The sequence below is a fragment of the Tauraco erythrolophus genome, chromosome 1, assembly GCF_009769465.1.
Source record: "Tauraco erythrolophus isolate bTauEry1 chromosome 1, bTauEry1.pri, whole genome shotgun sequence".
Taxonomy (NCBI): domain Eukaryota; kingdom Metazoa; phylum Chordata; class Aves; order Musophagiformes; family Musophagidae; genus Tauraco; species Tauraco erythrolophus.
Genome location: NC_141465.1, coordinates 61,719,760 through 61,734,690, shown reverse-complemented (window position 1 = coordinate 61,734,690; position 14,931 = coordinate 61,719,760). Strand labels below are relative to the sequence as shown.

The window sequence follows — 14,931 nt, the reverse complement described above, 5'->3', positions numbered from 1 at the left end:
GAGTTTTCTACAGAGGAGCGTGGGATCAGAAAAGTTTTATGAGAATATGCCAATGTCGACAACATTCTCAATAGGAACACGCTGAAATAAATAATTTTCACTCTCTTCTCTTTCAGCGTCACAGCATTTTGCTTCAGTTTTATCACTCAACTCAGCTTACATAAATCATTTTACAGATATAATGGTACTAATAGCACATTCATATTACTATATATTAAATTATTATATAACAGTGTAGCATTCCTGAAACAGCAGAATTGAGCATTCTCCAAATGTTTCCCTGGCACGAAATCATGTCATTTTGCAGACTAGTTCACTTTTTATTCCAAGCTGGAACAGAAACAACTCTCAGAATTTTCTCCAGAATGGAAATTCCAGCTGGTGGCTAGCTTTAATACTACATTCCATTATATTTTTGTCTTACAGATCATCTTGGCATTGCATTTTTGAAATTGTCATTCATCAATGGCACTGGTTTAAGCCAATTTGAGCAGTAATGATCATTATTTCTCATAATGAGCTTAAGATGCATCTTTTATATGGTTCGAACATTTTAAGCGATGATTTTTAAGTATATTCTCTTTTTAAACTTTCTAAAAATCTCAGCTTTTTCTTAATTTAATCCATACGTACAAAATATTCAGACAGCTTATATTCTTTCCTGGGAAGTCTTGCACATTTACAAATTAGTTTCCACACATACATATATACTTACACTTATTAAATGAGTAAGTTACAGTACAAGAAATCAGGAAAGTTTCAGAAGTATCTTGAAATTATCAATGAAAGCACATCTTACCTTGAAGGCAAGTGAAATAGCTGACATACTCCATTTAACTAATGCTTAACTAAACCTGCTCAATCGCACAGCAGTTCTAAGAGTTGTCTCACAACTAGTTCTAGTTGTTTCTCACTAGAACAAGAGGTTTTAATTTCCCCAAATTACAAGATAAATTAGTATCAATGCAAAAGAGGCTTAAACTTTCTTTTCCTGTTTCTTTAACCCACCCTCTGTCGGGGCTGATTTGGTGCAGTAACCACAACTGTATTACATATAGTCAAAGCGATGAAGAAGTCAAAGATGTCACATAGTTCTGGACTCAGATGGGATAATGGCTGTTCGTGGCTCCTCATGGCCTCCAGATGCTTTGCACATTCATTCACCTTTTCTAACAAGCTCGGGTCAGGTGTGATGTCCTTCTCCTAGTAATAAATACCAGTAATTAATATCTGTGATTCTGCAAATTTCCAAAGTAGCAACAAGCAATCAAAGCATTCAAAGAAGTGCCAATACCAAGAGTTTTATGGTGGCCTTACTTCACAGAGTGGAGGTGGAGACTATAAGACACTCATTCTAGACAATAAACAGTTAACAATGAGCCTACCAATAGAAATGGAAATGTGAGTACCTGTGTTATCAACTTTTTCACTACAGATAATTATAGCGGCAATATTAATCTACTTTGGGAGTAGCGGACAGGAGAAGAGTTTCATACTAATATTCCTTCCTCTCTCCTGCCTAATTCAAGAGATTTATTATCTATTACTAAAGGGTGGTACACTACAGAGACCAAAAGAGAGGAAAAATTAGACAGCAATGACATTCAAAGCTCAGTCTTACATCAGCACAATAAAATGAAACTGTCTTGGACTGTTTGTTAGAGAACAACCATCCACACAGTTGAAGGTAATTTATGTGGTTTTTTACATTGAAACACAGAACACTTTCCACTCTATTTCATCAGCACTTTCCACTTATTTAATATAATTCTTGTCAGAGCAAACTCCAGTATTTCTTAAGATAGTAGGATGCAAGGATACAGAAGATTAAAAGACAAATTGATCTAAGGCTCTTCAGTAGAATTTTATCTGCTGATGCTCACCAGCTGATGAATCTGAGCAACCACAGCACCCCGTGTGTAAAAACTGCAGCTTGGAATTGTACCAAAAGAGCTTACTCTTGACTGAATTCAAGAAGTTCCCTCAGTGCAAACAGCATTTTTCTTTGTCTATATTTGTAATTTGTTTTAAGGGTGAATTTGTGTCAACAGTGCAACAATGCAAAATCCCTAGATAGACAAGACTTGGCTTCTCTGCTCTCTTATTACAATTCAGCTCACATAAAACTTCCACAGAATTACAACAGCATAAAATAAATTAAACAAAGCAAAGTTGTAAGGAGATAAATTCACCGAAATTTTGAAATGTAAAGTTTTTTATTTTTTTAAAATACAATACATGCAATCCACTGATAACCTCAAACCACACTAAAAATTATGCTATGGTGTATGTCAACAGTATCTAGAAATTAGAACACACAGTGTCCAGCCCAGCACTTGTTAATTTTAAAATCCTCTGACAAAACAGAAAATAAGAGGTATATGCAGAGCAATCAGAATCTTTTACCTCAAACCTTATGCTACTTTCAGCTTCTGTAGATAAAGGGAAGGCATACATTTTCTTTCCAAAATCAAGGTATAACTAAACCAAAGTTTTCAGATTGTCTCTACCTTTAGCTTGTTCCCACAGAGGAGGTATTTAGATAAGATCTATGCCAATACTTGATTGGTTTTTTACAAACAGCTGTGACTACTGAAGAAAAAATTCCAAGACGAAGTCTATAAGAGTATAAGAGGTGCACAATGTGCTACAGATTTCTTCACCTTTCCCTTTTCGAGACATTGTTCTATTAAAAGATACAGGACCCTGTGCATTTGGTTCTCATGACTTACCATTGGGCTACTGAATGCAGTATGCTTCGAGAGTATGCTTGCTCTTTTTGCTTCAGCTCTGCTGCCTGTGCGCCGGTGGGTTTTGGTGCTCTGGCTTCTGTGGATTACTTTGATGCTCTGATGGCTGCAGATACTATCACGCTGGGACAGAGTTCCTCCTTTTGGGGCTGCCTCGTCTTCCTCAGAATCAGGTTCTTGGTACATCGCTAAGCGTTTGGCTATCAGTAAAAATACAGAGGAAGAAATGTAGTGTATGTTAAATGTGGCTGAGAAAGAGTGAGAGGGACACAGTGACTTTGTTCAAGTGATCTGGTTTTAATATTATACTGTGCTTCCATGCTAGGAATGAATGATTCCATTATCAGGCGATAACAAAGTCTAGTCTTAATTGAATGGTAGTATCTAAAAGAGGATGCAGAGAACATAATTAGAAATGTAACGCAACACATTTCCTTCCTCATCACCACACTCTCTCTGAAACGCAGCTACACTTGCAGTTAAGTCACTGCATTCCTGAAGACTATTCTGCAGCTCAGTCTGATGAAATGAACCAAATAATTTGGTCCTCGCTTGCAGTCTGAGAATGAAATAAACAATCCAGAAATCTTTCTTGTCCTTTCCAACAGAACATGGAAAGTTCACAGGAAGAGTTTTCCAGCAAAAACGTCACATCTACCCAGTACCAATTAACCGACAATTGAACTGTCCTCAGAACAACACACCTATAGGGCACTACTGCCCCTATTCCATATACAGAGATGAGGTACAGACAGTGTACAAGCCACGCTCAGAGTCAGGGTCATCTGCCACAGAGTAGGGACATGAACCTAGGTTTCTTGATTCCTAGCCTAGTGCTAAAGCCACCCTAGAGTCTTTCCCTCCCTTGTTGAACAGCATGACAGGCAGGACAATGCAGCATGCAGTATCAAAATCAGGGTACCCTCACCTGCTGCAACACTTGTTTCTATCAAAATTTCCTGCAGTGAGGAATACCTAGTGTACACAGAACGAAAGAGTTTTTCTCAACGATAAGATTTTAGACAAATGCTTCCTCAGCCAAAAATTCAGCTACAACAATTAACACTAGAAACTGATCCTGGCACTTTGATATACAGAAGTTAAAAACTAAACAGAAAGAAGAAGTGTGAAACAGCTGTGGAACCCCGCCCCTCTAATGACAGCCTCCATTTAGCTCTAACCAATGTGTAGCATATTTTTCCATTCCTAAAGACCATGGGCATTTAATAATCTGGGTTATTCATTAGGCAGGCACATGCCACTCTAACAGGTATCTATTTATTCCTTCATTAGGTATTCATTGAAAGGCTTTTCATTATACTTTCAAAATAATGTACGCTATCCAGATATACAGTACAAGTTACATACTTATGGCTTGGCTTTGTTTCGGTTCTCTGGTGTAACAAATTAGACTTTCCTAATGTTAAATGAAAAATCACTAGCATGCAAGTTAATTATTCAGGCATTTAACAAAAAAAAAAAAAAAAAGATTTATCTTCCAAAATACTTCCTGAGAAAAATCTTACATTACACTACATATACTGAGTTTGGCATGGTATCACTTTTAAAGTAGCTAGCTTTACGATCAAAGAAAAAACCATCCTCGCCATCCGCTGCAATTTTCAAACATGTTTTAGCTGTCAGAAAGCAGTCAGAGGAGTTGAAACCAGACCACACACAGTACATGGTGATAGCTCTATCAGTACAGTATCATGTATCAGAGGTTCTTTTTCAACTTCATTTGTAACACATACAGGAAATGTGGGAGTCGGGAGAGCTTCCCAGTCCTGGCTGTGAATACACACCCGGTCGTTGCTCTAACTGCCTGCCCAGGTGCATAACGTCTCGTGCTGCACTCTGGCTCGTGCTGGAAGAAGCTTCAGGCCATGGAGGCAGAAAGGGCCGTAGTGCATTTCGAGACACAGAGAAGAGGGCAGGGCAGACTGCAGATCACTTCTGCCCCATAGCTCGAATATAGCCCCTCAGCTCAGGCCCTGAGGCTGGTGCGGATGACTAACGAGTCTCCTTCATTAGCATCATTTGGTGTGATTTATGCTCCTCTGTGTTATGTGGTGGGAAAGAGGTTGAGCAACAGCATGTTCTGCACTGTGAGGGCAGCTGCTCACTGAGCCGCGCAGCTGCAAACAAAAGCTATGCACAGCTCCGTCGTATTCTCCTTTCAGTGCCTACCTTGTCCTTTGTTTCATATGCCAGAACCTAGAAGACAGCTCAAGAAGTTAGGGAGGTCTCTGGTCTGCTTGGCCCTTCTCTTGCATGGTAATGAGTTGCAAGGAAACAAAGTAAGTTCACCTGCACAGGCTGCTTTCTGCAAATTGCTGCATGTGCTTTGGGACAGCACAGTTCCAACTTGTCTCATTACTCTTGATCACTAATTCCTACTTTCTTCTGCTCTGTAAGTCTCTAAGTGTTTTCCCAGTAGAAGCACAGATCCTTATACTGTGAATTTAATTCAACTGATCATAGGTTTGTCTATATCAGAAGGAGGGCCCAAAGTCATCTGCAGTGTGTCATAAGCACTGATCAGGATATAAGCACTGATAAGGACATGGAGCTGCTGAAGCAAGTCCAGAGGAGGGCCATGAAGATGATCCGAGGGCTGGAGTACCTCTGTTATGAAGACAGACTGAGAGAGTTGGGGCTGTTCAGCCTGGAGAAGAGAAGGCTCCGGGGTGATCTTATTGCAGCCTTCCAGTACTTAAAGTGGGCCTACAAGAAAGCTTGAGAGGCACTTTTTACAAGGGCGTGTAGTGATAGGACAAGGGGCAATGGCTTTAAACTGAAAGAGGGTAGAATTCAATTAGGTCTAAGGAAGAAATTCTTCACCCTGAGGGTGGTGAAGAACTGGAACAGGTTGCCCAGAGAAGCTGTAAATGCCCCATCCCTGGAGGTGTTCAAGGCCAGGTTGGATGAGGCTTTGGGCAACCTGGTGTAGTGGCGGGTGTCCCTGCCCACAGCAGGGGGGTTGGAACTAGATGATCTTTGAGGTCGCTTCCAACCCTAACCATTCTATGATTCTATGATTCTATGATCCAGATCATCAACAAAGATGTATGCCAGGCTGCTCACTGGTCCCCCCTAGTAGCCCTGTTTCCTTCCAAAGGAAATGTAGGCATGCGAGGAAGGAAGGAACCATGTGGACATCATATTGTGTTGCTTTAAGAGGATGCCTCCGGTACCAGAATGGAGTGCCACACTGAAAGACTTGTGTCCTTCTCTGCATTGGGGAGGTCTGATGGAGCACACATCCTGGGATGAGGACTGTGGGGGGCAGTGCCCAGCCTGACAGTGCAAGCTCTGCCTTAATTATCTTCTGCAAGGCTCCAGTTACATGCTGCAAGCCCCAGGTTGAAAAACCATAGCTCAAGATGACACAACAGAAAGATTTTCTGCACTTTACCAGCGTTTAAGACTTAAATCAAGAATAAGAAGCACATTTTTGTGCCTCATCTTTACTAAAGGTCTTAGCAGCAAACCCAGTCTCAAGGAGAGCTGGCGTGACATATGGATATTCAGCCTCTCTCAGGAAAAGCATAAGAAAAGCTTGGATTTTTCCATAGGGATAATCTTCCTCAATGTGGATGCTGGGCATTTGAATGGTAGACTGACAGAACGCTACACTTCTTCTCCTAACAGGTAATATTGCTTGACAGGGAAAGGACTGGGTACAGCTAGTCTTTTCAGCTTTGCAAAACAGCCTACCCAGTCGGTCCAACACCCTCCTAAGCAGAGCTTTTCAAAAAAGGACATGTTTTCTTCAATAATCATACCTAATTTAAGCTTCTGCTCTGAAAGCACATCTTGCATTACATGACTCCAAAGAACCTGAGCTGATTATCATTTTATTCCACGTATAAAAACTCTATGTTTAAGCAGAGAATGCATTTCATGCACAATACAGTTATGCTTGCGTACCATATCTCTTGTATTCTTCCTTGCTCTTTATTCTTTCTTACATTACATCTAAAAATATCTTGTTTATTCCACATAGCAAAAGCTGTTTCCTAATGCAGCACTCAGCTTATTTATTAGTATTATACCAATAGCATGGTCCTTTCTAGCCTATGTCTTGCTCTCTATACAGGTTTTCATTGCAGCACATTCATTTAATTGTTCCTGCCACTGAGAAAAAAGAGAAAAAGGGAAAGTAGACACAAGAGAAGAATCTCATTTAACCAAGTCAAATGTAATTCTTTTGATACAAATGGTGTTATTTCAGTTTATACCAAGGCAAGCTTGATAAAAAACAGGTCTTAGCACCTTTCAACATTTTCTCAAGTGCAGTCTTACATATTATGCAGCAAGAATTAAAAAGTTTGAAGAAATAATGAAACCCAGTTCAATCGTTATGTTATGGTTAAGGTTCACAATGCTTCAGCTGTGCAAAGCGTGCTTCTTTGGGAACATGCTGTTCTCTCCACCCACTCAGCCCTCTCAGATTCAGAGTCTTTTCCTGTGAACATTACAACCTGAAAGATATTGTTGTAGGATGCTTTTCAGTTTCAGCACTGAAAATTGATGGCCTTGGTCTGTTGTCTGATAGAGAGTTTTTTATTAAGGGTAAAGACACAAATGACTTTGAGAAACACAGCAATGCAATTAATTAAAGTAAAATTTCATTATCCTCTAGTTTATTTTATATTTACAGCAGAAAGAAGAAACAATAATTAATACTTATTCCATGAACTCTATTCCATATTTCAGAAGACAACGGTAAGGACAATAAAACTCCTGTAGTAGCTGCTAAGTATTTGAAGAGACATTATTTTATTTTTATTTTAAAACCCCTTTTATTTCATTATTTTTTGGTTTTGCTTGCTTTCATTTTACCTTCCATCCTATCCATGTTCTATGGTGAGGCATCCATTTTGCAGGCTGATGGAGACGCTGTTGCCACACAGCCAGATGTTCCACTCACTAGAAAAGTGGGATCAGGAAACTCAAGAGGACTTCCCTTAAAGCAGAATAAAGCTGCAGACCCCCTACACCAGAATAATTCAGCTGTCAGTGTGTGGGCCCTAATTTTGCCATAGCATAATTCCATTTCATCCCAAACCTTTTGAATAAGGCTGTTACTGAGTTATCATGAAATAAACCTAGATGTGTAGTACTTACTTACACCACTACATCACCTTATTTCCTTATTATAAATTATGAGTGCAAGCTTATTCCACTTTGAAGTGCCTTCTAGTGTCTACGTAACGAGTTGAGAAGCTAGCGTGCTATTGATTTGTAGAAGTGTGCTAACATAATCTAACTTAATTTACTGCACAAGAACTTCCCCATAAGAAAAAGTCTTGAGATTACAAAACACCAAGATTTTCCCTCCTCTCCCCTCTTGGCATCTCCAGGGGCTTAAATGAATAACCTTAAGTCCTTCATTAAGAACTCTTTACTCCACTTAGAAATGGAGATAATCCCTACTTTTCTGGAGATTTTCCAGAGCAATTTTGAGTGTAGGTATACGCTTAGAAAAAAGTATTACCTGTCTCTAAATACAAGTTATTCTGTCTTCTACAGAAATTAAAACGGAGCACTCTCAATGTACTGAGTTGTACATCTGCTGGCATTGGTTCTCTCCTCAGTTGCCAACTAAAATTTTTCAAAAAGCAGTAACAAATGTACAGAGAAACTACAAACAAGCTACACAGAGTGCCTGGAGCACCCAGTTCTGCTAAAGGTTTTGATCTTTCTGGGAAAGGTCTAAATGGACTATCCTGATTTCTGAAGACTGTCAAATTGTAAAGGCAGCAGATGAGAAGTCCCTTTGGAAGCAACTGCTGCATTTATGGGACAGGTTTTATTGTTGCATATGGCTTTTTTTCAATAAATCCAATTCTCCAACATAGTTGGAATGTGCAGCCTATATAAAATGAGTAATAAAGTTCCACTACAAAACAGCCCCCCAAACTAAGAAAGAGATATTTTTAATATAATGCCTTTTCCTATGAAAAATAGTTGCTGGCCAATCTTCAGCAAGAAAAAACAGAGGGCAGAAAGAAACTCCTTTTCTCAGATTTAGTGATTAAGAAAGTTTGCTAGGCAAGAGAAAACCACTGAGGTTTTCATCAGCTGCCTTCAACCCCATAAACTGCTCTTAGGTTGTCTAGAGTTTTTTTCACAGTCATTGGAAGGCATGCAAAGAATGAAAATTAAGATTTTTCAGATTTGTGTGGTTGCATTCATGGAGATTCAACTCGTGTTTTGTCAAAAGTTCCATACAATGGGCGGCTAAAACTAGAAAAACAGAGATCACACGCCATAGGCAAGAGTGCGATTAATCCAGCATTTGGAAAACAGCTAGGACAAATGTCAGGCCAAGAGCATCTGGTTGTAGCTAAATTATATAATGACTTTCAGAAGCATAGCCAGCTTTTGGGCACCCACTATCTCTGGGATTAGCAGACAGACTTGGCGCATGGCCAGTTCCAAGAATTGTTAGAAGCTGGCTACTAGCCTGAAGGGAAGAGCTGTGTTACTGCAACGTAATTGTACATATAGGGAAACACTTTTTTTTGGTGCTAACATTCTTTTGGGCTAGGAGAAAGTACAGATTGGAAGTATACTCTGGAGTTTAACCAGAGTATAGAGTCAATGGGTATTCCATAAATGCCCAAGACATTTATGAATGGGACAATCATTCTTGCACTTGGAGTGGTCCATGACATACCCTGCTCCTGAATTAACACTATTCAAATCAAGAAGAACCTTTGAAGGAGACAACAGAACAGATTTAAGAATGCAAGTCACACAGACGTGAGGTGGGAATTCTCTTCACCTACATTTAGAATTCTAAACCACAAATAGGCACGTATTAGACAACAATCATAGATGTCTAACATAGCTCTGATGAATTACATCCTACAAAGGATTAATTTTCTCCAGTAACTGTAAAGTCACTAGAGGACTATCTTCCATACAAATATCCAAAATTAGGTAACAAGAATCCCATCCCTATCAACATAAGTCTCCATTGGGCCCAAACGGGCAGTGCAAATTCCTGTAGTTTGATCCCGATCAGTGCATAATCCATCACTAAAATATAATAGGTGACGTCAACAATGATGAATATTTGATGGAGTTCACATCAGGGAACTTTTTCTGAGTACACTTTCCTTCACAGCGTTCACAAGCGTTCCTGCATTCCTCTGTGGTGCTAAGCTCTCGCATAGCAGTACCCATGAGTAATACTTTGTACAACCTCCAGTTGGCCAAGAGATTCTGTCCCATGCTGGTGAAATTTATTGGCCTCTATTATTCATGTTTTTGTCATCTCTTGTCTAGACTAAAACAATGCCTTACTCCTGGGTGTAGTGCCATCAGCCTCATCAGAAAGTTAGAGCTCATAGAGAATTCTGGAGGAAAATGTTTTCTCCAGCAAATTAATGAAAATGTCTCCTTGTTCCCTATACTACCTAAAAAAAAGTATTAAGTCATGTTCAAGGTTTCAGTTTTTATTTTAAAAGCATTTAATTGCTTAAACCCTGCATAAAGTCCACATAAACCTCTGTGATGAAAACTATGATTAACATGTCCACATCTGATGTAAAACAGAACTCTCCCTCATAATCGTAAAGCTCGCCTTTCACATGGGGAATTTACGTGGCTTTGTGGAACAAATTTCCAAAGAAAATAAGGACACTCCCACCACTCATGAAAAAGACATACCACCTCAAGCATGCCAAATCTAACACAGCGCAGCACATGCCTCTTAAGTAGCCCTCAAACCCAAAGAAATTGCACACTGCATAGGGAGAGGAAGAAGGGGAAGACCAAGCTACACATAAGGAAAGTCACACACACTGCTTAACGCATTAGTGGAAGGAGCTCAGATACGATGATGACAAATGCAGTATAACAATCTCTGTAGAACAGAAAAAAAAAGGGATACTTGCTCATAACTGTGAACAAATTTTATGGAGAAAAGCTTACAATGCAGCATAGAGAAAATCTGTGACAGTTATGCACAATCTGTTGATTGAGTAATTAATGGATATGCAGCAGTCCTAGATTATGCAGAAAAAAATGCTTCAACAGAAAACTAAAGTTCCAAAGTGAGGAAATTTCAGACCTCAATCTGCCACTGTAGGCACAACTGTCCCCTCTGTATGTGTGCATGGCCGAGCCCCAAAATATAGGGCCTCTAGATGACTTCAGAGGAAAATTTGCCAGAACTTCTCAGCATGGGAAAAAAGTTTGTTACATCTTAGCCTTGTTCTTGGATATGGCTGAATGGAGCTGTTCTGACTGAAATTTCTCCCCCAAAATTCATGCCTGAGGCAAACATCTGGCATGGAAAACTTGAACCAAATAGTTAAAGTTTTGTAAAACTATCCATAACTGAAAACAGGATCTTATCACGAGAAGGGTCAAGTAACTGGAATAACAGGCACTACTTACCACCCAGCCACAGCAGAGTAACAAACTTAGGCCCAAGAGTTCACAAGGAGGATATTTCCACCCTGAGCTATCTGCTTTTACAGTAGAGAATGACCTGTTATCTTCAGCTTTTGAATTTTGACCCATGTACAACAATTTTAAATTCATTTCTTCGTCTAAAGTGCTACTCAGTGTTTGATTCCAAGTAACAAACCACTATGCCTGAAAAATTGCTCAGATAAGTGAAGAAAGACACAGATCACCTTTGAAATAGATAAGAAACGGCAGATGCATTTTACATGGTTTTCTTGCATATATTGCAGCCTTAGATCACTTGTCAAGTGAAAGATGTTAGAATTTTCTAATTCATGAAATCTTCAGCAAAACCTGAGGTGCAGAGCAGGATAGCATCAGTTATAACACATGCCCCAAAACCTGAGTGAGGAATTCAGATACTCTGGTATAAGACATAGAAAAGAGGTTGACAAATCACTTGCAAGTAAGCACACAACAATGAAATGTTGTTGATGCATGCCCTAAAACCAGAAAGAGCTGTGATAGACATTTTACCATATCTAAATAAGAAGATTTCTGCAGCTGAAAAGATAAGAGATGGTTAGAAAATCACACTGGAGAACAGAGCTAACAAAAGACTTGAATGAAGAATAGTGTGCATTATGTTATTAATTCTGATTATAGGGAATAAAACCAATAGAAATGATCCCCATTTATATATAGAATGACAGAGGCAGACCTATTTTCTGTAGAGGAGGAAAAAAAAAGGATCAAATACTGTGTATAAAATATTGTGTATAAATTCTCTTGCCAATTTCAAAATTATATTTGTCAGAAATTTTATACTGACTAGAGTTATAAGAAAGCCTAAACATAGCCATATGTGAAAAGAATGATGGAAGAAAGAATCAAATTATTTTAGGTATTTATTTGACACTTCAGTTTGTAGTGAAGTCCACTCTGCTTTCATTAACATTTATATTGTAATCTGAAATCATAAGAGGAAAGTATGCACAAACTTAGATTTCCGTTAAATGCTTTACATTTGAAGAAAAAAAATCTGAGACTCAATACTCAAATTCAGGAGCCTGAGTTCAGCCTGCACATTAGCTGATGATACCAAGCTCACAAAAATACCCTTTCTGAACTGTTTTATTTGGCAGTACCATCATCATTCCTGCAAGGAATAAGAGTACACTCTGAAACTAGTACAAACAAGCAAATGATCAATGGCAAGGAGGAAGAAAAAAAAAGAATTAATGATCAGAGCGTCACAAGCAGAATTAGGAGTCCAGAAACATACTCTCAATTCTAATTCTTTTCTCTTTCTTACTTACAGTACAGAGGTAGGAAGTCACAACTTCTTCCTGTTTAAGTTCTTTCTGTAACACTGGGATAGTAACACTACCCAAACACCTAGTTTCTTGAAAAAGAGAGCCTTAAATGTAAGGTCTCAGTACTACTTTAAAGTAGGAGAAAAAAGAACAGTCCTTGCATAATCCAAAACTTCAACATACCTTTCTCCAATTTGTAATGTTATGAACTCTCGAAAGCATGTTTTCGATTTTCCAGTCTATTTTAATTATTTCTCTTATTCTACATCTTATTCATAAACTGAACTTCTGTAATGGTCTTTGAGAAAATTTTCAAATCAGTGATCTTTATATGTTATGTAGATTAAGAAACTTATTTTTTGCAAATAGGAATGCAATACTGTAGCTATCAATATTTTCCTGCATACAGAGAGAGTACGATTTGAAGAGTTAAGATCTGTTATGTCGAAAATGATAACAACAAAAGGTTAGAGGAAAATTACAAAAATTACAAATGAATCAAAAAACACGAAACCACTTCATAATTTTAAAAGGGTGATGAGATGACACAGGGGCGACAACCCTTACATTCTCTTGTGACAAAGAGTGACTTTTTAGTGTTTCAAGAACCTGATACTTGGGGACATTCTCTCAACTGCAGTGTTCATAAGGAAGTGAAGGCACCTCAATGCAGACGCCTGTCACACAGAAGCACCGAAAAGAATCTGACAAAGGTAACATAAAATATGCTATTAGATCACCTGTTTTTCTTATTAACATGAAAACCAGCAGCTTTGTTTACATTTATTTCTCAGCATAAAAGGATAATTTTAATCCAGATATTCGATCAGACACTAATCTGACTGTATGCTTAAAACTGTTATTTTACACAGTATACTTCAAACACACAAAACAACTGTGATACCAGTAGCACTATTCAATTTGCTTACATTAGCCATGTGCTCAAGTGCTTTACTAGATCAGGAGTGAAAGCCAGGAGCTTTAACTGTCTTGACAACATACTGTAGATGTTAGAGAACACTGGTAAGATTGTCATTGCCAGCTGAACACAGACATCAAATTATACTAATCTGAAAACAGCTATGACGGAGTTTGCTGAGTGGGTACATGCAATTTATTTTGTTTTTCTTTTTCTTTTTGATTCAAGATTACAGGAACTGTTCTATCTACTTCAGATTGCCCAAAGTACAACTGTTAGATAGAAAACAAGATAATGAGCTCACCGTTATCATCATGGGAATACTCTATTCCAGAAACAGTACATCTTCGGAAAACCATCTTGTTTTCAGTAAGTGTCCCAGTCTTGTCTGAAAAGATAAACTGCACTTGACCTAAGTCTTCTGTGATATTTAAAGCTCGGCACTGCAGCTGAGAGTCTGTTTCTTCATCGTATAAATCTTTATCTTGATGAATAAAGTATACTTGGCAGATTTTAACTATTTCAATGGATACATACAAAGAAATTGGAATCATAACCTAGAGTACACAAAAAGAAAGAGAATTAGGAGAAAACAGAAGGATACATTGAATTAGTAAAATCTAGTTAACTTGGTACTAGACTAGAATGTAAAAAGGTTATGTACTTTAAGCATGTACTGTAAAGTTATTAGCACGTTTGAAAAGAGTTTATTTACTGTGTTAGATGAGGAAAACCTATGGTGAATTGCAGAGCTGAAATGCATTATTATGTCTAGAAGGGTGATTATCAAAACTTGGACAGAAACAAATCTATTTTTGGCTACTAAGGTGAACTTGAAACTAACTGGGAAAGAAAAAGGAAAAAAACAACACCCTAAACAGACAGTACAATCAGGATCCTGTAAATGTGAAAGGATGGGATAAATTTATTCTGCATAAATAATAGACTATTTACAAATTCACTTTGCAGGAATACAAGAAACAATATGGGAAGTATAAACCTCCCCACAGGTACAATATTTTTGGTCTTGGCTTTTGCACTACAGATTATTTGAATGAAGAACACATTTTATAATTGCTGAAGAAAGAGATGCAAGAAGAAGTTTCTCCAGAAAAGATTTTTGACTGTTTCTTGAGAATTGTCAATAATAAAATACCTAATTTATACCCGAGATTTTCCCTGCAGATGTTTTTCAGGACAGAAATTCCTGATTGCATATATTATTTAGCTTATTGAATTAGGTATGAGCCATAAACTATAGTATGTATATAAGTGGCAAATGTGGTTACTTAAACAAAAACTACAATTAAAGTTTGGTGTTGCAAGAATTCCGTGGTGAATTTTTTTAACCACTATCATAACCAAATACCTTAGAGTAAAAAGTAATTTAACTCATCCCTTTTTATTCCTTCTTATAAAGAAGTTGCTGCCTCCACTAACACAACCTCCTCTAGCGTCCCACTGGGCATACTTTCACATGTCCCAGTGGCATCTCTTACCACCACCTTCACCATTC

General features: G+C 38.2%; 1 protein-coding gene across 1 annotated transcript in view; it reads right to left on the bottom strand.

Moving 5' to 3' along the window:
- The window catches only part of ATP10A (ATPase phospholipid transporting 10A (putative)), a 116,858-nt gene that overhangs the window by 26,339 nt on the left and 75,588 nt on the right, over positions 1–14,931 (bottom strand). The window contains exons 7-9 of the mRNA XM_009987211.2: positions 13,720–13,972; positions 2,733–2,950; positions 1,009–1,203 (exon numbers count right to left, since the gene is read on the bottom strand). Coding sequence (XP_009985513.2) covers positions 1,009–1,203; positions 2,733–2,950; positions 13,720–13,972 — 666 coding nt within the window. The remainder of the gene's footprint in view (positions 1–1,008; positions 1,204–2,732; positions 2,951–13,719; positions 13,973–14,931) is intronic.